Raw genomic sequence first — 23,938 nt, forward strand, 5'->3', positions numbered from 1 at the left:
GATATGGTAGCCTTGCACAAAGAGCAACGTATCTTTTGGGAAGCAGCTTTGCAGCAACATGGCATGGATGCTTGCATTGATGATGAGATGATGGGCTATGGTCAGGGAGTTTCCACATCAAGCAAAGATGACGTAGGAGATAATGATGCTATGATGGTTGATATCACCTTGGGTCCATGTGCTTTACCAGAGCTAGGGGTTGGGCAACCCTATAGTGGTTGTGGTGCAAAGACATTGGGTCATGAAGGTTATATGGATGAGTTCTATGTGTGCAAGGATTTGATGCTAGTGCCATCTCCAAGGGATGTCCGTGAGAATATGTGACGTAAGGTTGTTAAGTACGTATCAACTTCTTGAGGATGTGGATAACAAGGAGGTTAAAGTGACCTTTTGCTTGCATAGTGATCTTATGTATGCATTTCACATGCTTCAATGTATGTCTGAGCCCTATCTCTTCATCTGTGAAGATCCTGATTGGCAATTGGCGAGTCTTGGGGCTAGTTGGCATGATGAAGACTGGGTAATGATGTCTTATTGTGGCCTTGTATGCATGTCTTTCTCTTTTCAAGTGGCAAATGTCTTATCTGGAAGAAGAAGATACTGGTGATAGTGTTTTTGAAGCGTGTTTTCAATTTTGGAATGGAGTTGTTAATGCTTGGAGTGATGGTCTCTTGAGCGTGGGGAGTGAAGAGCAATCAATCCATCAAGAAGATTACGTGGGATTTATGGTTGTCAATCAAATGGGCTCTAGTTATGAGTTGCATTTTGAGGTATTTGTGAGTTCTGCTGATTGGAACAAAGTATGGTACAACATGGCATGTGCCAACCTTGGAGAAGATTTAGATTATTCCTGGGATCCAGGTGGAGAATGGCATTCATGCAAGAAGATAAAAGCTTTCTTATTTGGTGTGAGTGGAAGTCTTGGACACATAGGTGGTGCTATGAAGCTTGACGAGTTTCCCTATGATCCTGGAGGAATTTTGGGGTCACTTTTGTAGTTTTTTGTCACTGTTTGATGCAAGTGTTGAGCATAAATGCTCTAGTTGGGGTTGGGCAATGATGATAAACCACTTTTGATATGTACAAAGTAGTGCGTATATGCATGGTCATATGTACAAAAATATGTAAATACATGCATTTGGGAGATTTACAAAGTGGTTTCAAGTTTTAAAAACGGGGCAATGTGTGCACATTCTAAATATTCATGCTTGTGTGTCGACAGTCGAGCATACGTACATGCCTGTATAGGGTATCGGGGCCTTGGATATGGTTCTAAGTGGCTTATTTTGGCTCTAGATAATGTGTTTGAGCTTTCTAGAATGTAAATAATGCAAGCGACAAGTGTGGGTACTCTCATCCGGCCTCTCGAGAAGTTTGACACATACGGTAACTGTCTATTTGCGGCGCCTGATCTGCGGTGATACGTGCATCGCCCTAGAAGTGGTCCAAAATGGAATGTGGGGATGTGGAAATGTGCTTTGGGTATCGAGGATCAAGTGTGAGAAATTTGGTGAATTTTGGAGTTCGTTTGGGGGTTTTTCCTGCGAAAAATGACCTCCAGGGGCCAAAACTGGGCAAAAAAAGGTCAAAAAATAGTCAACAAAGGTGTGAAATGGCTTAAAATTGCCACATCACTCACGGTGCCGTGATGGTCCAGGCCAAGGGAGGACTTGGAAGAGCAATATCAACACTTTCACCCCTCTATGTGTCGAAGGAAGCAGGGTTCCTACAGGTGGTTTAGTGCAGTCCCGTCGCGTTCGTGTCCTGTTTTCGAGTGTGTGGAGGAGTAAATGAGAGCTTTATGTCTTCAATTTTTGCACTTGGGAGAGTCTATGGAAGTTCTGAGGTTTCCATGGATGTGTGTGTGCAAGGAATTGAGGGAAGAAGGTGCGGCTTTCTGCAAGACTAAGTGACCCTGTATCGGTGCAATTAGGGTTGGCGCTACTCCAAAGAGTCCGACAGAGTGGAGTTTGGTGAAGCTTTTGCAATAGTTTGAGAGTGGTCATTTGTGGCTGGAGTTTATGGATTTTTTATGGTTTTTCTTGTATATTTTGGTTACCATCAAGCGTGATTTCAAGTGTTGATCACCTCGACTCTCCTTGTAGTGTCTGCGGGCAGCCAAGGGCTTGTAGGTCGAGGCGTTTGGAGTTTGAATTGAGCTTGTGGGTGGAGTTTTCAGGGAGATTTTGAGTGGTGGTGTGTGTGGGTTGGAATTCAAGTAAATTCCTTGTGTTGTGTTGAGTTGTTTGGATGTGTGAGTGTGCGCACAACATCTTTTGCTCCATCAACGTGTGTTCGTGGGATATTGAAAAACCCCTCTTTTAACATGTCTGAATGAATAAAATGACCCCTTATTTTAAGATTTTTTTTAAAAAAATTGAATATGAAAAACCCTCAATTTTAATGTATCTCCGTTAAATTACCTAAATTTGTTTCGTTTCAAAACCCCTACTTTTGAACTCACGTTATACATTAACATGATTACAGAGTACACCCCCCTGAGATGGAGTGGTGAATCGTTTGAGGGATCTTTGAGGGCTTCTCCATAGGCTTACTAGAGAAGGTCCTCAAAAATACTTCATGCATCTCCATATGTCTACTACATTCAAGAAAGGTCTCCATCCATTTGAAGGCCCTCCAAAGAGGAGGGAAGGCCTATGAGGGAACACTCTTTGTGTATGAGGTTGTAGGCTTTCCAAAAGAGTGGTCTCCATGAGGCTCCATTAACATAGTAAAATTGACCTCATAGCTATCGATGGAAACCAAAAACACAAAATGAAGCTAAGGGCCATAAAGCTAAAGCTAAAGTTCAATATCAACAACCCATTGTGACAAAGGAAATTTACGTTAACGAATTATATATTGTATGCAAAAATGAGTGGACTTCGTTTTTCGTTGATGGTTAAGCAGCAGCCAGCCCCCCCCCCCCCCCCCCCCCAAAAACAAAAACCAAACCCGCAGAGGGTTCAAACTTCATATCGATTGATTGACCAAAGGACAATTGATTAATGCCATGGTCACGTGAAGCATAGTTATCGGGTAAGACCTTATCGATGCAACAAAGCATTGGTAAGGTCTTGCAAAATCACCATAGTTGCAAAAGTCCTTGGATAGTTGCATGTAAGACGAATAACTAGTGGACATGTGACCATGCATGAGGCTCAGTTACTTCAAAAAGTGACTCATAACTATGCAGTAAGTGACCACTCCCTCGGTAAATAGCATTGATATAACTTATAAACATGGATTAAAATACAGCCGTTGATTCGTAATACCATACAAGAGGACTCAAGAGACACACCTACACGTCATCATCTTGTGAGTCCTACGAATTCTCTTCTTCTGAGGAGCTCTCTGGATGGGCCACTTCATTAAGGTTGATCAGCACCCTTCTGCGTTGACGTGGCGGTTGATCAGAAGCTGACCTGTCAACGGGAAAGCCCGTACTCGGTTTAGTTACTGCATACGACCAGCGAACAGAGGAGATGCCGGATCCATATCTCACGTACACTCCAGCTGAGGTGGTGGCCTGCAATTGGCTACCATACTCACATGATTGCGAGTTCTGTGGGGTATCAGCCAACGTGGCATCCTTCCACAAAGAGGCGACTGGATCACAAAGCGATTCTGCAGGTAATGGGACATCTGGCGTAGCAGACTTCCTGCTCACTTTGACAGATGCGGTTGATGTGTCACAACCCCATTGGCAGCTCACTCCAGCTGGACCTGGGACTACCAATTGGGTGTCACATGGATTGACTGCAGGTGATGAGCTGTACTGAACCATGTTGATGTCAGCTTGAAGATCAGCTGAGTTCTCTGTGGAGATTTCTCTGATCTTCAAATCTTTCATGACGTGGTGCTGCCTATCAGCTGCTTGGCCTGCTTGGATTGCCGCCTTCTGCACCGCCCGCGGCGATAGATCGGCAGGGGGGTCTTCACCAATTGGTATCAGATCAGCTGGGAAATTGAGGGCAGCCAGCGGGCCGCGCAAATAGTAGAGCGCCATGTCATACGCTTTCGCCGCCGCCTCCGGGGTTGAATAGGAGCCGAGCCAGATACGAGACCTCTTCTTTGGCTGGCGGATTTCGGAGACCCATCTCCCCCAACTCCGCATACGCACCCCTCGGTACATCTTTGTGACATGTACTTCCGAGGTGATATTGCTCTCAGGGAGTTTTTTCATATGTACTGATGCAGCACTTCTTCTGCCTGTGCTTGCCACGCACCGGCTTCTCATATGATGATGGCTGTGGCCGAGGTTGGACTTCCTTGCATCATGGTTTCTTTGTAGGAAAGGAAGTGAGCTTTGCAATTGGACATCGTCATCTACGCCCTGCGCAAACATGGCAGAGTGTGATGAGGGAGGCAAGACAGAGGGCAGTCAAGATAAAGTGGAACAAGAATTTGCAGCGGTGGTGGTTTTGGGCAGGAGAGCAAAGCATCTAATCAAAGGAGGGGAAGAATGAGCCGCTTCTGACCTACTCCAACCATAATATAGGCATAGTCTTGATGCCATGCTAGAAGTAGGCAGCAGCAACAGCTTGTTTATGTAAGTGAACAGTAAAAGGCAGAAGGAAAATGTGTGAGAGAGAGAGAGAGAGAGAGAGAGATTGCGTTTGTGGGAAACGTGCGTGCGCAGGTAGCGGTTATATCATGCTGGCCGGGAGTAGTCGGATTGCTAGAAGGGCCTGGCGGTGGCAATGGCAAATTAGAGTAGGACCGACCGCGAAGATCTAACCGACGGGGTTTGAACTCAGGACCTGAGGCAACTTCCGCAGCAGTGCCCTTAGGGTCCCGACAAGGATAAATTGACAGCCTTCCAGCGTGCCTTGTGATGACCTGTGCTGAGGCAGTAAAAAAAGAAAGGAGAACAGTTGAGTTACAGTAGTACACCAACATGGATATTATTTTGGCACTGTGGTTCGCACGTCCGACAATTGAGGTCCCGGGCTCCCCACCCCCGCCGCCGCCTCATCAGTGGAACACTGGATCGCGTGCTCCTGCCGACTCCTACCCTGCTGCTTGCTGTACTCGTAGCTCCTCTTTACAATCCCAACCAACTTTAGGTACTTTATCTCGCCTTGAGATTCGGATTTCCACCGCCACTCCTTTCAACCGCCTTTCCAGGTCGAAAAGCTTTCTTGACTCCCGTGGAACAATCATTTCCTCAAGCTCACTCGGCACACACACACACACACACACACAGAGAGAGAGAGAGAGAGAGAGAGAGAGAGAGAGGTTAGAATTTAGAACGAGAACTTGAGAAGAAAGAAGAAGAAAATTCGCATTTTTAACTTCCTAGGAACAATCCAAAAGAGCTCAAAGATGCTCACACGTTGTCAATTCAACTCAAGGGTCAATTGTGAAGACATCTTACTCCAAAGAATAATCAATTACCATAGCTCGGTGATAGAAAGGTTATTAGGATAAAGGGACCAACTTAAGGACACCCAACGCAAAGATGGCGCCGAGTTGTGCTTGCCAAATTTGTGCAACTTGCAATTTTAAACTAACTATGTCTTTGCTAGCGTTACTTTTGTGGAAGGTAATTGTAAATTTATAATACACATGCATTAGGTCAATACATGGGGTTTTTCTTGGAACTTAGTTTGATTTGGCAATTTGTATTGCAGGATGCAATGTATCGGTTGAAAACACAAAATTTACCAGTGAAGGGGAGTAGAGAGTACCACATGCACGTAGATGATTACAAGGAAAGCTATGATTTGGCTGTGAAAGAAACCGAGAACCTTTTTGTGCAAAAGGGACTAGAGATAGCAATCATAGCCAATCCCGAAAATGGAACATATTTTTTTCAAAAATGCATCTCTTTTGTGGGTTGGGAAGAGCTTAGGGTTGCAAAATGACCCCCTTCAGATTCTCTGAGGTTGGCACGGGCACAGATTAGTCCTTCAGAGTAAGTACTATCTACTTTTGAAAGCACTGTTTGTTCTCCTTAATTTAATTAGAATGTTATCCATTGATAAATTGCACAAAATATCTTTTGATCGATATATTGGCCAAGGGCGATGTGTCGTTAGTGGAGACATCTTTTCCAACGCAAGAGAAGCCCTTCTCATCATGTTTGAGAGTGCACGTATATTGGTGGTAGCTTGAAAGGTGGACATACTAACACTAGAGTTTGTGGTCTTATCTAGTATTGCCACATTACTAATACTTAATGTGCAGGGGTGTATTGAGTGTGGCTGAGAACTCCACGTTAAAGAAGCTACATGCACGCGCCGCACATGATTGTGACATGTTTCTTGGCGATGCATTTCAGGCTTTTCGACAAAAGCACTTTGGCAAGGCTTTTGTCAGTGGAAGCAAACCATACGAGCTACCTACAACGTAGAGGAGCAGTCGTATTTCTCTTGTACTATCCTCGACGCATGTTATACATGTATTGAGCTATACAATATCAAAATTGTGTGTTATGAATGGTGGAGTTATCTATCCTCTTTTTTGTGTTGGAATTAGTGTTGCAGAGAAACTCACACAGTTTGGAGAAGATGAAGGAAGCTCAAGGCACACAGCTGAGAGTGTATTACTTAGTGTGCAATGGAAAGATAGATAGCCCTAGAGTGATGGGTGTATATACAATGCACGGGGGAAAAAAACCTCTTAAAGAGGGAAAAAATGCCCCGACGGTCCTAGTGTGTTCACACACATCACTACCACATGCATATGGTAACAAATCCCCCCTGGAGTGATGCGGTGAACGAGAGCTGGCACATGAGTAAAGGGAAGTGCCATGCCCTGAGGACATGATCAGTCCACAAAGGGGAGTAAGCCCAAAGCTTTTTGGAAAGCTTCGAGCTTCTCATGGGACTATGCCTTTATGAAAAGATCTGCAATCCTGTGTTGGCACATAAGCCACGTTGATCTCTCCTGTTGAGAGCTTCTCCCTGACATAGTGGTAATGCACCTCAATATGCTTTGTGCGAGCACGAAAAACTGGGTTCCTCGCAACTACCAATGCGCTCTAACTGTCAGTGTAGATAGTGTTGGCAGTTTTCTCTCCAACACTCAAATCATCCATAAGGCGTCAGAGCCATACACACTCAACTGTAGCTGTGAAGACTGCCATGTACTCACCCTTATAACTCGAAGTGGCCACATTAGGTTACTTCTTGCTCAACCAAGATATACATGAACTACCAAGCATGAAACAAAAACCACTTGTGGATACTTGAGTGTCAAAACAACTAGCCCAATCTGAGTCCAAAAAAGCATGTAAGTCTGGCGGCAATGATCCCCCCTTGGGATAAAACAAGCCAAGATGTAAAGTGCCACTAAGGTAGTGGAAAATCCTCTTGACAGCCTACCAATGCTTAGACCCTGGGCTATGCATAAATCTGCTGACCTGTGAGAGTGCAAACTAAATATCCGGCCTCGTGTTGCATACATAAATGAGGCAGACAAGAGCAGTTTGGTAAAGAGTGACATCAACAAGATCTCTAGCATCATGTAGACTCAACTTCAAACCTGTTTCCATGGGAGTGGCAATAGGTTTGCAATCCTCAAGTCCAAACTTACATAGCAATGTCTCTATGTAACTTTTCTGACACAAGGCAATACCACCATCACAAATGCTTAAACTGCGTGCCCAAGTAATGATGCAACAACCCCAAATCTTTCATCTTGAAAGTAGCATTCAATCAGCCTTAAATTCAACAATATGTCTCTCATTTGGTCCAGTGATTAGCAAATCATCTCATAAAGAACCACAATGAGAAGTACATCACCCTCACGCTTTACATACAATGTGCTTTCTGTTGGACTGTTACAAAAGCCTCGTTTGACCAAATGAGTGTCAGATTTCTCATACCAAGCATGAGGAGATTGCTTCAACCCATACAAAGCCTTCTTACATCTGCACACTTTGTTCTCTTGTCCTTTCTTTACAAAACCCCAAGGCTACGTTACATAAACTTCCTCAAACATGTCACTAATTAAGAAAGCAGTAACAATGTCTGATTGATGTACATCCCAACCAAAATGAGCTACTAATGCACATAGAAAATGGACAGTAGTCATACGACAAGTGGGAGCAAAATTCTCTTCATAATCTATGTCTTTTTGTTGTGCATAACCCGTTGCAACAACTCGAGCCTTATGGCAATCGATCTCACCATCTGGCTTGCGTTTCAACTTGTAAGCCCACTTTATACCAATGGCTTTTTTGCTAGTATGCAAATCACATAAAGTCCATGTGTCATTTTCTATAAGTGCATCATATTCTGATTTCATGGTAGCCATCCAATTTTTTGAATTCTGTGCTTCATCAAAAGACAGAGGTTCTTCAACATCATGTAAGCTATACACAGCCAAAGAATAACAATTTGATGCATAAGATGCATGGCAAGAGCCTGAACGAGTACGACGAGATAAACGTGCATCCAATTTAATGTCACGCAATGTATGCACCAACCATTTTGGCATACCTCTAGTCTGCTGATTTTCAGATCTTTCCTCATCAAGTACATCATGTACATCTGCATCAGTAATATGCTGATATGTAACATTTTTTAGAAACCCCCATAGGCTGTACATTTGCCTTATTGGAATTTACATTCGAACTTCCACCACTAAAAAGAGGCAACAAAGTGTCATAAATGTCATGTGAGCTTACATTACTGTCTCTAGTACATGACAGTAAGGGTTGAACAGAATCATCCACAAACACTATATCCCATGAAAGCAAAATACGCTTTGTTTGCGGATGATACAACCTATAACCTTTTCTTTTAGCACTATAACCAACAAAAGTACATTTGACAGCCTTATCATCCAATTTTGTGTGTTGTGTTTGTGGCAGCAAAGCATATGTCAAACAACCAAAAACATGCATGTGCTCAATAGAAGGCTTTCTATCATGTCATGCTTTATATGGAGTAATAGACTGCAAAGCTTTTGTAGGACACCTATTAAGTACATAAGTGTCACACATGATGACCTCAAGCCAAAAAGAATGCGGCAAAGCTTGACTTTTGACCATACATCGTGCCATTTTCGTAAGTGACTTGTTTTTCCTCTCAGCAACACCATTTTGTTGAGGTGTATAAGGCACTGTATATTGGGGTTTTATCCCACGACTAGCCAGAAATGCATTGAATTCATGAGACATATACTCCCCCCCTCAATCGGAACGGAGGGTGCCCATAGTACATTTTGATATATTTTCAGCCATAGCCAGAAATTGTTTGAAGCACACAAAAACTTCCGACTTCACTTTAAGCAGACATACCCATCCATGCCTCGAGTAATCATCAATGAAAGTCACGAAGTATAGGTAATTGCCCAAGGACGGATTTTGCATGGACCCACAAACATCACTATGCACAAGCTGCAACCTGCATGTGGCTCTAATTGAACCATCCTTTGGAAACTTTGGACGCGCATCTTACCTAAAATACAGCCTTCACAAACATGTTTAATAGGTTCTTCAAGATGCGGCAAAGAAGAAACCTTATCAAATTTCTGCAAACGCAACAAACTGGCAAAATTCAAATACCCAAAATGTGCATGCCACAATTTTGCATCTGAAACAACCCTTGAATCTGCAACTGCATTTCCCAAATTTTCTCCACACTTCTCATACAAAGTGATCTTATATAGCCCACAGCACAAAAGGCCAGATGCAATATTTCATCATCAAAATTGAGATCATAAACTGTATATCTGTCATCCACAAATTTGACTATAAGTCCAAGTCTAGCAAGTGTAGATACAAATAAAAGATTCTTCTTGATCCTAGGTACATAAAGTGCATCAAAAAGTGTGAAATAACTGCCATTTACAGCAGTAAGCACAATCTTTTAAACCCCTTGAACAGGATAAGAGGCATTGTTGGCACAAGTGACTGAATTCCCATGAGGGACAGACTCCAGAGAGGTGAACAATTCACAATGTGAGGTAATGTTCTTTGTAGCACCACTATTGAAATACCACACATGTGAATCTACAGCAATACTGACATGCATGCATCATAAACATCAGGATTGTAAGTGCACTCTGCACGAAAAGCCCATTCTACATCAACATCAACATCACAGTCTCTGTTCACGGAAGACTCAACAATGGCTGCATTTGTAGTGGAACGAGCATTTGCAGTGGAGCCACCCTCTTTCTTCTTAGCCTCTTTGGCCTTCAACTTAGGACACTGCTTGATCAAGTGATCATTAGATTCACAATAAGCCCTTATCACCAAAATTTCCAAACGCTGCCACAACAAAAGAATTAGGAACAGAAGTTTTGCCACTCGCAGCAGAACCATAAGAAGTGGTTGCATTGTTGTTACCACCCTTTCTTTGAGAAGCAATAAAAGCCTATTCAATTGCATGTTTTCTAGTCCTATTTTTACTGGAAAGTGACTCTTGGAACATCAATGTGCATAATGTATCAAACTTGACAACTTCAATATTTCCTTGGGTCATAAGTCTCCAAGTACTAGCAAAAGTCTGGTAAGGCATCAAGAATAGTCTGCACAAGGGAGCTGTTTGAAATGACTTCACCTACAGAAATAAGTTGCTCATTGATATCCTTGACACCAGCAAGAAAAGTGTCCATATCATCTTCCTCATGCATAATCTTCGATTCCAGCTCTTTATGCAACAAAGTAATTTTTGCCTCATTACGGCTTGCATAAAGACCAGCCAGAATATCCCAAGCCTGTTTAGCAGATTTCGCTGAACGAATGTGAGGAGTAATGGTGCGCTTCACAGAAAACACAATCAATGCATGAGCCTGCGCATCCTTTACATCCCAATGAGCTTGTTCTGTTGTAGGCAAAACAACTCTAATAGCAGCAATCCTTGCAGCAAGACCTGCAACATCACCTACATCCTCAGAACTAGGACATACATCAATGCCCTGCACAATATTCTAGATGCCCTTTGACACAAGAACATGTTGCATCATGTAAGCCCACATAGGTTAATTGTCCCCATCCAATCTGTTCTCAGCAAAAACAAACATCTTTGAACACATCTATGTTGTTGTCAGCCATGGAAAATGCCTGCACTTGATGTGAAAACTGCTCTAAATGAGGAGAAATTGAGAGAGACCAGCATGTGCTATATAGCACAACCCGTAGCAGACTGTATAGGACCTGTTATTAGTAATTGGCACTTACAAAGATTTTGCACAAAATGACAAAGTTGCCTGTGCAGATCTGGCTGTAGTGGAAATGGAGGTTGAAATGAGCTCGAATCAGAAATCTAAGCCCGAATAGGAAATTTGAGCCCGAAATTTGTGAATGCTTGCCAAAGCTCATTGAAATCAGAGAAAGTGAGCAGGCGTGTGCTGGAGCTACTGGCAACTAAGCCCGGGAGGACGTAACCTGCTCTGATACCAATTGTTGGAATTAGGGTTGCAGAGAAATGCACACAGCTTGGAGAAGATGAAGGAAGCTCAAGGCACACAACTTAGAGTGTATTACTTAGTGTGCAATGGAAAGATAGATATCTCTAGAGTGATAGGTGTATATACAATGCATGGGGGAAAAAAACCTCCTAAAGAGGGAAAAATGCCCCGGCGGTCCTAGTGTGTTTAAACAGATCACTACCACATGTATATGATAACATTTTGTAGATGGTGGTTGGGTGCCCTTAAAATAGGTCTTTGTAGTCCATACCCTGAGCATCCCAACAATGTGTGGGTGGAGTCTGAGAGAGAGGAGAGTGGTATCTATTCTGATCCATGGCAAGCAAACATGGAGAGACTATCCATGGTTTATGGATTATGTGGATGGAAAATTTCCCAAAGATGAAGCTGAAGCATATAATGGTAAGTAATGTTTTTCTTGTTCAGCTAATGTGTTTAGTTTTCTATAGTGTCCTCAAATTTTTTTTGGACTTGCAGCATTGCACATAAAGGTTAAGGGTAAGGGCAAAAGCAGAAGTGTCACCATCAATCATCCTCCCACCGATGCCATTTCCCCTAGCACAATCAAGGGACGTCAAAGCCCAAAAATTGTAGTTGGACAGACCTAAACAAGGTAAGAAGAGAGGATGACCATTCATCAATGATTTTTCAGAGTTATTGAAGTATTTTTAGAGTGAAAGGAGCGAGTATGAAGGTGACGAGTCAGATTATGAGCAAGGTGATTCTGAACGTCACTTGGAGTCACGAAGATCTAGTCCTTCCCAAGCTTCGAGATCCTGGGGTCCCAAGCGAACCATATCCATTGCTATTGGACAAAGCGAGGGCAGTCACCATGTTTCCATTTAGTCACCCAAACCACTTGACTCCTTTCCACTAGGTAAGAGATGCCACCACAAACAAATGCTTGTTTTGACAACAACAAAATTGTGGTACCTAATATTTCATTAAATTTTGCATTTGCCACAATTTCGGCTCACTCTGACACACAAATGGAAGAAATTATAAGTGCAAGGGTAGTTCCAGCATATCTTGTAGTATTTGCTGATGTATGCCATCTATAGAAGGCTATCATGGATTCGAAGATTTCTTCTTAGTAAGTTTATGACACTTTGGCATCCACGTTGATCTTGATAAGCACTCACTCGATCTTCTTTTATATGGTATTTATGTATTACAGGAGCCTTTGAGTGATCCAATTTTTGAGTGGGTCTTTGTCACACTTCGGCAAAATGGAGCCAGATCAGCAGCTTGGAGGGGTGGGACTTGTGTGGGCAGACCTTCCCACACATTGCAAACTTGATTCCGGCATTGGTGGCATACCCCAATGGAATGCATTCTCTATCGATCAGTGTGTTCACCTTGGCTATAGAGTTTTTACTATCGGATGGCATAATAGTCATGGCGTGTTGGGCAAACCACTTGGCAATCATCACCGAGGAGACCTGCTTGCAAGATTTTCTATTTTTCTCTGTATGGTGTCACACACATACATTGTGATAGATGACTTCACAAATTCAGTAAATTCTCAACCATTTCTCCATGATGTCATGCGAGGGGGTCACGCATCTAAAGGGCACGGCGCAAACCTAAGGACTAGGGCAGTCACAGACTACAGCCAGGTAGCCGGGCTAGACAGTGTGGATAGGGAATCCATCTAGGGCAAGGGGCTAGGAGCCCGCCTATATAATGGGGGGTTGGGGGGAGGATCCGAGTCGTCTATGCTCCCCTAGTTCTTATATTGGTATCAGAGATTAGGGAGGAGGAGCCATGCTCTTGTTCGTTTTTTAGGCGAGCTCTCCATGGAGCTTCTCTCTCAAAGGAGTGCATGGCTCTCTCTTGCCCATAGAAGGCTATGGCGCTATCAAGAAGGCTCTCTCGATGTCTTTCTCTCTCTCTCACGACGTGATTTCATGCCTTTTCATGCTCAAGAAGAAGGACAAGGCATGGCCGTGGGCAGTGTCCCTTGCAGAGCCGAAAGGAGATAGCTATGGGAGCAACCGCTTGCACGAAAGGAGGACCGAGACCGATTGCCACAAAACAGCTCGCAAGTGGGCTTGTTGGGCTCGCGCTGCGGTAAAGAAGTCTTTTTGACACAACGGCATATGCCCTCGCAGCTTGTAATCACCGCCATAGCTCTCTCTTCCTCGGCGCTACAGGTCCACCTCCATTGCCAGGCTAGGTGCCCTAAGGCCACCCTAAGGTGACACTGCTACAATATATCATCAATAAGCGGGCTGAGTTGCATGCATCGATCATGCAAGACATAGAATGTAGAAGATGTAGCATGGTAGTGACTGTGTAGCCATCATGAAAGTGATCGGCTTGTCATATGATTGGCAGACTTGGCAATGTACATAAATTTTCCATGCAAGGGAGGTAAGTATCTTAGAAAAGTTTCAAATTTTTCATTTGCTTGACGTTTTCAAGTCAAATAGGTACGAATGCTTAATGTGACAACAATACCCAAAGCTGAACTACCATGTCGCCACTTATTCTAGATAGTGACATGCAAAGACCTTCAAAACGGTTAGGAGGCTAGTACCAATCGGTATTGTCATTCACTTGCATTAAGAAAAGTACAGGCAAGGCTTGCACTCGGTACGATACAGATGTTGGCATGGTTGAATGATTGCTTTTGTTTACGAACACGGAAACTCGCGTACGCTTTGTGTATATGCTTGCACTAGATATGGATTGATGCAAGTATATGCTTTTAATATGGCGTCCTAATTAACCAGGTGGTGGATCGACACGGTCAAAGTTTGGTAAACAAAATACTCAACACGCATAGGCGAGGCCTGTGGGAATAGTAATTTGGCAAGGCCGACGAGTGCTAACCTATTATTTGTACTGTAAGGTAGCAAGGCTCAAGTTTGTGTAGGAAACATCATCTGGTTGGGCTACATAGCCAAGGTCTATTCCACCCTTCAGCATGTAAAAGAAAATCAGGCATGGCCTATGATTTGTAAGGTTATGGTACTCGACAGGGACAATCACTACTTTTTCTTTTTCGATGTTGGCAAGCAATGCTAGGAGAGAGATCCTCGGCCCATTGTCTGCCACCATCGATGCAGTCAACCTAGATTATGATCCTCCAGCAGTACAGCATGGCTCCATATCTTATGTGAAGCATGGCTTCCCTTTTGACATTTGGCATAGTCATTTCCAAATTTGGGAATATGCTAATAGCATACGAACCTAGGGAACCTTGCCAAGATGTCTGCAAGTTTTTCAATGACATGAGGGCGTACCTACCTCACTCAAGCAGCAAATATGGTTATGAGCCAGATTTAAGCGAGTTTTTATTTCGGACACTCCAAACAACTCGCCACAGCAGGCCGACAAGGTTAGTCAATTTCAAGTTATGTTTCTTTTTGTCTATGTTTTACTTTTCATTTTAGAAAGATCACTCTCTTGTGCAAAGGAACGTGCTTGGGCAGACTCTATAAGAATCCATTGTACAAAGCATAGTGATTTTCCTGTCTTCATGTGACGTACGGATTATCTTATATGCCAAGGTATTATCCATTGATTTTAGATCCATGATAATGGCACACATCTTGGAATTATGTGGATATAAGCTCATAGTACACAATGGCGCACTGTGATGTATCCATGCCAATGTAATCGTGCAAGGCACGTATACCAGCGTCTCACATGGTTGTTGTTGTTTGCATACATTTTATTTGTATGTTTATTCATAGGCACCGTGCCATACATTTTCACCTGATACAGTCACGATCACATACACAGTCAGTGGGTCAAGATGTGACTTCTGGTACCTCTCTCTACGCAGGCTTGGTACAATTACACTGATGTACGCTTATAGGATAATCTATGACATAGACATGGTCTGCACTAGAGCAATTGAAAAGGGAATACAACACATTACAATAAGGGGATTTGCTCAACCCATCATTCTCTCTCTCTCTTTCCAACTTCTGTGCGGGAAAGGTGAAACTAGGCATGATTTTATTGCAATCTTTTTATGTTAATATTGTAACTGGAAGGACTAAACTCCATCTATTGACACCCATTTTGGCATGGCTAAGAGCATTGGCATGGCTAAGAGCCATCTGTTTGTAGTCTATCAGTGATTGATGTCAAGATCGAACACTTCTATTCAGTTAAGTACCCATCGATTATAATGGACAAGCAAGAGTCTTGGCATTAGTGATTTTTTGGGCAATATTTTAGCACGACACACTTTGAGTGTGAAGATCAAGTTGAGTTCTTGAACGTCTCAAACTTGAAAATGCGTCTCTCTACCAAGGTGTATAGATGAAGCAAGCAATTCAGACAGCAGGGCTGTTCACAAAACTCCTCGATTATGGATTTTGAGTCTAGACAAGATCTGATTGGGAATACAATTCCAACTTGAGTGGATCTTCTATTCTATTTACAACACTAAGAGTGTTTGTATGACTCCAGTTTTGGGGTAAGACCCAGCTCTTGACTTAAGATACTATCGGTTGCTAGTTGAGCAGTTTTCCTGCAACGTTTAACCAAGGGGTTTGACAATGCTGATTTTAACCAAGGGATCTGGTTTGCAAAGGCAACACCCAGGGTTCCATGTGCAATACTTCTTGCCTTTCACTTAGTGTTCCTAGGCCTTGGCCGGCAAGAAATTTGGGTAGGTTATTTTCACTCCGCTACAGGTACGAATATGTTTTGGTTTGTTTTTTCTACGTAGGATGCATGTCCATTTTTTCTCTTCAGAGAGATGATAAGGTCATGTAAGAGCCAAAGACATTTGGGCTATAGTGTCCAAAATCAGTTTCAAATTATGCAGTTATAGACCCACTTGTAGGGTTTATTTGGCAGATGGTATGCAACATGGTCTAGGGACTCAAGGAGTTTGGTTTAGCCAGTGTGGAGCAAGGCTAATGAGGGTCCCTCTCACTCCCGTCGTAGAGTGTTTGCAGTTACCTCCACACACAAGTACATCTTGTACTTATAGTATGTTCTTTTTTTAGACATCCTTAGTTGAAACATTTTCCACATGTGGAGAATGTGAGTCTCTTGGACTGACACTGGCGTCCACTATTTCAAGTATGTGTCACGACAAAGTTCCTAGGTGTTGGTCAGATTTATTTTCTAGACCATTTTCAGCACGACGTATCATGAGCAATTTTGGTGGCTAGAATTTGTCAGATACTTAGAATGACTTGTTCAGGTACAAGTACCGCTAAACAATATTACAGATGGTTGTTTATATATATAGCAAGGATCTGAGTTATCAATGAAAAAGTTTCAATGTTTGTCCCTAGAAGTGATTCATGTTTCACCTTCTATTATGGTTCAAACATTTTAGCAAGCCTTGAAAATGATTGAAACTAAAAGTATTTAGTTTCTTTTCAGAATTATTTACATTCCTCTTTACTGTGTGCTACACACATCACATTCGCCATAAGTATTGGCAAGAATGATCATGGATTTCGAGGTTTGGATCTCTTTTTTGCTAAATGCATGCACACTAGGTGTTATGGACCCTAGTGTTTAGCAAAAGTTGATTTGGAACGGCATGCGTATTCATCAAGTTGTTGCTTATGAAGCATTTTGCACTCTATATGCAGTATCTCCATGAGATTACTTTTGGGTCTACCAATCACCAATAGAGGTCATGGATCAGTTTGTGTGCTTGTGGTTTTTAATTTCAAGCTAAACACGATGGCTATTCCAGACATTATTGATTCCTCAGCAATGTTGTACGATATTGTGATCCCTGTTTATCAGTCATCTGGGAAGACTTTCTGTAAACCGTGGGGGCAACACACCTCATACTATCAGTTATCCAAGGGGATACGCAAATTATAAAGTGTAATCTTGTGCTAAAGGATATGCAAAGTGCGTACATTAGCACCAAGAAATCCAATTAATAAGAATTTATTGCTCTACTTGGAGTTTGCTTACCATCAGATAAAGCATGTTTGCAATTAGGTTTAGTCTCTTCATGTATAAGTCAGGTTCTCAATCTTGAACACTAGTTATGGTGGGGTTGTTTACTGATGAAATTTGAGAACAAGTCAAGGACTTACACTTTGGATGATGAGTTATCTCATCAAGTTACCTTCATGGAAAGTGAAAAGCGGTACTCTTTCATGTATATCTTTGTTGTGATAACTTGTTTAGAATGCTTCTATGCGTTCTAAATGGAGTTACACACACTATGATTGGATTGGAACCAGTAACACAAGATGGTTGCAAATGGACAACAATGTGCAAAATCAAGATGTTATTCTTGATTATATTGGACCTCCTACTGCACCATGTTACGATCAAACAAATAGCTGGATCCATGAGGGATACCATTGTGGAAAACATTCGTGTTCTTATGAAGATCCTACCACTTTTGTTTTCGAGGACAAAAACGCTTCTCAAAGGGGGGAGTAATGTCATGCCAAGGGCCAGGCCAAGGGGTCATGAACCTAAGGGGCACGGCCCAAACCAAAGGACTAGGGCGGTCACGGACTACGGCCTGGTGGCTGGGCTAGGTAGTGTGGACAGGGGATCCATCTAGGGCAAGGGGCTAGGAGCCCTCCTATATAATGGGGGGTTGGGAGGAGGATCCAAGTCGTCTAATCCCGTAATTCTTATACATGAATTGCATGGTTGGTAGATATTGGTGTGTTTTTTGTTATTGCATGTCGCCACCTTATTGCTGGTCATGTTCACACGTAAAATTGAAGGCCTTTGAGTGATTCCTCTATATGATAGTCAAGCAAGAGATGTGGCAGTTGGCAACGATGGGTTTGAGTTTGATTGTGACATGATTCGAGAGCCACTACGGGACTTTCTATGGACGCTAGATTCCCTTGGAGCACCATTTTGGATTGGAGTAGAGAAGAGCGAGTTCTTTTCTCGGTAAGTCAAGCAAGGAACTTTTATGCTCGATTTTTTCCATTGAACTAGTCCACTAATGTGCCATTGAAATGTCTGCTAATATTGTGCTTTTGTAAACAGGTGGTTGTTGGGTATCTTCACAAAGGTTGGGGATGCAGTTTTAGATAGTCTTGTAGGTTGTAGTGCCTTGGCAATGGAGTGTGAGCGTCTACAACGACATTGCATCAGCATTGAATGGGATAAGAAATTGTTTTTGGCAAGTACTCAATCACAGTAGCTTCTTCCTACTGGTCTAGGATCGACTCATCATCTGGGCGAGGTATCACATAGAGCACAGTCATAGCCATCCCCGTCTCCTTTATGACATTGCTAAGAGTCGGTTGTGCGTTCTCCTACTCTAGACCTTTAGCCATAGTTCTTGGTTATGGTCAACCGCTCTATCGGCCACTATTTCTCACATTGCCCATGGGGCCCGCCACCTACACCCGCCCTAGTAGCGCAACCCCCATAGGATTTGCGGCCACTCAAAACCTAAATCACGGCTTGCATCAATTACTCCATATTAACTTATTTCTATGGAATGGCACACCTAAACTTACTGGTTGGTCATACTATGTTTTAATTTTCGTACAATTTGCTATGTGTTTGGCACTATGTTTTTATTTGGTTACTATATATAATATTTGAGGGAAAATCAATTGATGGTGGTTAATCCTTTAGTGATTTTTTTTTCTTTGTAATTTTAAGTGAAAATATTATGGAGGACATGGTGTGAATGACCATTGAAGTAAAGACGCTTGTGGTTTTTTATAAATAGCTAGAAGGACACTAGTTTCGTTCATTCATTCATTCATGCACGAGTCACAGTAATTAAGTATCTATTTTCTAAAGTTATTTCTTTAGTTTTGTCTCATTCACATATTTACCATGCCTAGGGAAAATCGCGGACAACACGATGAGCATGTTCAACTCCCTCCCCGTGTTGACCCCATCAACAATGTGCACGCCAATTACATTCTCAATTGTTTATATGCTATGATTGTTGTATGCAAAACACAAAGTGCACAGAACTACACAAAACGCTCTCCATGATGTCGACAGGGCCACAAGCTCAATATTCAATGCCATGAAAAACCTTTATTTCAACGCACATCCAATCGAAGGGGATATCGATCAAGTTGCTACACTAGCTAACAATGCAAGTATGGTTTAGGGGAAACATGGTTTTCGCACCCCACATGAGTGTGCATCCTTCAAACGACATGTGGAGGCTTGGGTAGAAGTGTTGATGGCATACATTGATGTGCAAGGGAATAGCCAATGGAGCCAACCACAACAACAACTAGATCTCATCTTTCCTCGCTGATGTCGGAGAAATAAGGCCTTGACACCATATTAACATATTGTACTGTTTTGTTTTGGTCCATATTTATCTTATTGTAGTTGTTGTTTTAAGTTGTGTACTTTAAACCATCTTAATATTAGTCTGTGGTTTTTTTATTGCAGTTTTTAAATGTTGTTCAAAATCAAATTTCATTATTATGGAGTGTGAACCATTGAAATTGATTCATTGCAAACGTTTTTTGTGCATGTTTCATTGTCCGGTTGATGGCTTATCATGTTGCACAGTGTATATCATGATGTTTAAAAAGAGTATGTGTGCTCTACTATGGGTATATTTTCCATGTTTGTATACAAATGTGCATGTGTATGAGTACACACAAATGTGACAAAATAGAAGAAAACTTATCACTTTGGTGGTTAAGATTGTTGCCCAACATATATCATAACATTTGAGAAGACTATGTGCTTGTATGAGTGCACATGAGAGAGGCTAGTGAGAGAGAGAGATTTAAAAATTATGAATGTTTAATCAAGGAGTGTTTTCCAACGTGTCAGAGAGAGAGAGAGAGAGAGAGAGAGAGAGAGAGAGAGAGAGAGAGAGAGAGAGAGAGAGAGAAGCAGATGATGGTGGAGAAGAAGAAACTGATTGTTCAAACGTTGTAGAAAACTATCCAAAGAGACCTTGGAGATCTATCCAATGAGGAGAGTTGAGCTCAAGATAGGTTGTTCAATATGAAAATACCTTAAACCCATCTACCAAGCTTGGGTGGTAGAATGGTTGAACCATTTACCAGTTTTTTGAGGGCGAGATATTCCGCTTCATTGTTGGTACGGACATCTTCCAGGTCATAGGCCTTTGAGAAGATCACCTTCCCATGTGGGTCGTGTATCACCACACCTCCACTTTCTTTTTGCATTACCATCCTATACACACCATCAAATCACATGGTAAAATCTCCCACTAGGTTTGGTTCCTCCTTGCTTCATCTCATACTACTCTTGGATAAACATGCAAATCAATGACCTTGCTGACCAAGATGTCCGCCACCTGAGAACGCCTAGTATGGTCGATCTTGAACTCAAACTCAAACTCCTATAACTCTATCACACACTTCGTGATCCTCTTTCCTAGCTTTAAGTGCAAGACCACTTGAAGCAACAAATTGTTAGCCATTAGCACATAGAACTTTCGCACGATGAGGTGCACTTTGAACTTCCTACAAGAAAAAGCCAACGCCATGAGCCATTGCTTCGCTTCAATGTAGGTTTCCTCTCCCTTGCTTTTGAAGTAGATAGGCTTATAGCTCCTTCCTACTTTCTACAACAAAACCACCCCAATAGCCATGGTACCTACCATCATTGCCACATAGAGATTTTCCTCTCATTTGGGAGGAAGCACCCTCAGCAACTGACACAAGATTTCTTTCACCCTGTCAAAAATTTCTTGAGCTTCTCCATCCCAATCAAAGCCATGCACCTACTGAGCCCTCTTTTGAAGAGGATACACATACTGTGACGGCATACAAAAAAAGCGTGAAAAATACTTCAGCTTATGTACAAAGGAGGCCAAACCTTGCACACTAGAAGGAGGTTCCATCAAGACTAGTACATTGAACTTCTCTGGATCCACTTCAGTACTATTTTGTGAAACCATATGGCCTAGCGATTGTGCTTGAGGTTATGCTAGCTTGCACTTTTTATGGTTCAATTGACCTCCTTCCTCATCAAGCCTCTAAAAACATAGCCCAGATTTGACAAATGAACTGCACTTCTTAGGGTTCATTTGACCTCTTCCTCATCAAGCCTCTGAAAACATACCCCCAATTTTGAAAAATGAGCTTCCCTTGAGCTATAACACCCAATGTCATCCATAAAAACCTTAATGAACTTGCCCAAGTAGGGACCAAAAACCATGTTCATACAATCTTGGAAGGTTCATAAGCATTCACCAACGTCCCCATGGAGAGATAAATGTCGTCTTCAACTGTTCTTCAAGAGAAATCTCTAGCTGAAAGTACCCTCAAAATCCATCCATGATAGAGTATCTCTCATGACCTACCCACTGGATTTAAGATTTCATCTTCAAACAATAGCGGGTAGTGGTATCTCTTGGTCACCGCATTCAATGCCTCGTAGTCGGCACACACCCGTTGCTTCCCATTCTCCTTAGAGGTGATAACCACCAAGGAAACCCACTCTGACTCCTTCATGGGTAATATGATACCTGCATCAATCAGTTGGTTGATCTCTTGCCAAAGGGCTTCCTTTTGAATTTCCCCTATCTCCTTAGCTTCTATGCTTTTGTCTTGTACCCTTCCTACACCCTTCTCTCCTTGTAGATCTTTATACCTCATCTCAAATTTTTTTGAAAAAGAGGCACAAAAATTGACATATCCTTCTCTCTCCAACTTGGTCAAATCTTCACTTAGCATAGCAACTATCTTCTCTGCACTTATACCAACCTGCGGTTTCACCTCTTCCTTCACGTGAGAGCCTTCTACGATGATGCCAAAACATTGGCATCTATCTTAAGCATATCATCCTTGGTATCCATGTATCCCTCATCATATGCTGTCTTGGTCTTGTACTCATAGCTTGTCGTATCATCTTTGTCTTTTGCCACCATAGTATGAAACAACTCTCTTTGGTCTTCAGATCAAGAACCACCTATCTTCCTCTCTCCTTATCGAGCAAGGTGAACACCCTGCTCTCCCAATTCTTGCTTAGAACCTATCTCAAGCAGCCATGGCCTACCCAGGATAATAGGGTATGCATTATCACCTACCTTTATCATGAATAAATTTTTGAGGCACTCGATGCACATCCCCTTTACTCTTATGTCCTTAGCCACGCCCAAACACTTGGCTTTTGCATGGTTAGCCATCCTCATGCATACATTTGATTTAGCTACTTCTTTGACACCTATTTCCTTCATAGCAGTCTCCCTCATGACACAAACCTACACTCCACCATCTATAAAGGCCTACACTTGCATCCTTTTTTCAATGATCGCATCCACCAAACAAAGGACATCTGTCGGGCTACCCACTCTCAATGCCATGTTTTGCACTGCATGCACATTGCCCTTAGCTTTTGGTAGCCTGTTCTAACACTCACATACCACTGTCTTTGTAGCTTAGGATTCAAAGCTAGCAGCTGACCAAAGGTAATGTTAGCCTTTTATTTTGAACATTGCTTACCAGGTCATATTCAGGGTAGCCGTGTCTTAGCTTAAAGTCTGCTTGCTTGATTTCGCAACGCCTCCTCTTTTTGCTAGTTTTTGGCTGCTCCTTGCCTTCATTCACTTTCTCTTTGCATTTATAGGCCCTAGTCTCCCATTTGGTTTCTGTTTTCCTTTTCATTATGGCCTTTATGTTGGCTAAAATCCTACTTATCCACTCAAATGATCTTCACCCTAGGGACTTCACCACCATTTGGAGGAGCTGGTTGCACTAGATTTTGGACTACCTTTTCTCTCGGGCCATTAAGTTGTGTTTGGCCTCTTCCTCTACCAAGAAAATGGATAAATACCACCGCTTTCTCTTGGTGGATGAGGACAATCCGGCACATAGTGTCCTTCTCACCACAATTGTAGCACATGTCGGGCAATGATCTTGCCCTACCCCTTGATCCTCTTTGTTGTCCTCTATCCATCATGCTTAACCGCAATTTTTTGCATTTGCTTAGACAAATCTTGTATGGTTTGGACCAGTTCTGCAACACAACATCCACGCCTTGGTTCCCATGGTTCTCCTCATGGACATCATCCCTAGGACCCTGAGGTTGGATAGGAGCCACCTCTTTGTAGCTTGATACGCCTTGCTTCAATTCTTTTTTATTTTCTTGATTTTTGCCTTAGCAATGTCCACTGCACCATTGTAGTTTTCAGGGCTCTCAAAATCCACTTTCTTCCTCACTTTAGGATGTAGACACGCCATGAATTATCAAGTTTGAAGTAGTCACCATTAGCCGATTGCATGGCAGCCACGAACTCTATCTAGTACACTTCAAAATGATCCAAAAATAAATTGAATCTTTCACTTACATCCTGCTTGAGTGCTTTCAATTTGGAATCCATTTCAATTGGGGATGCCTCTTTGTAGAAATCGTGTAGGAAACATGCCAGTAGAGTCGGCCAAGCATGCCTTGGTTCACCTTCCAAAGATGCATACCATACCTTTGCTTTACCATGCATCACCAACGGGAATGTTTGCATCTTGCTGTCCTTGTTCAGCATACTGAGTGACAACATATACATCTCAAAATCTACAATCAACTCGTCTGGACTCTCATAACATGTGAAAATTGGCCCATAGCTTCAAGATACCATGTCAACCAATGCCAAAACTGCTTCTTTTCA

General features: G+C 42.4%; 1 protein-coding gene across 1 annotated transcript; it reads right to left on the reverse strand.

Moving 5' to 3' along the window:
* Positions 1–3,211: 3,211 nt before the first annotated feature.
* On the reverse strand, positions 3,212–4,638 carry LOC147439524 (uncharacterized). Its single transcript, XM_086485342.1, has one exon. The coding sequence runs from the start codon at positions 4,346–4,348 to the stop codon at positions 3,326–3,328; it is 1,023 nt and encodes a 340-aa protein (XP_086341468.1). The 5' UTR covers positions 4,349–4,638; the 3' UTR covers positions 3,212–3,325.
* Between the last annotated feature and the right edge of the window lie 19,300 nt (positions 4,639–23,938).

The sequence above is a fragment of the Adiantum capillus-veneris genome, chromosome 16, assembly GCF_014529385.1.
Source record: "Adiantum capillus-veneris isolate H3 chromosome 16, ASM1452938v2, whole genome shotgun sequence".
NCBI classification, from domain to species: Eukaryota; Viridiplantae; Streptophyta; class Polypodiopsida; order Polypodiales; family Pteridaceae; genus Adiantum; species Adiantum capillus-veneris.

Excerpts from the sequence above, each read along its gene's own strand:
- LOC147439524 (XM_086485342.1), bottom strand. The coding sequence starts at position 4,348 with ATGTTTGCGCAGGGCGTAGATGACGATGTCCAATTGCAAAGCTCACTT.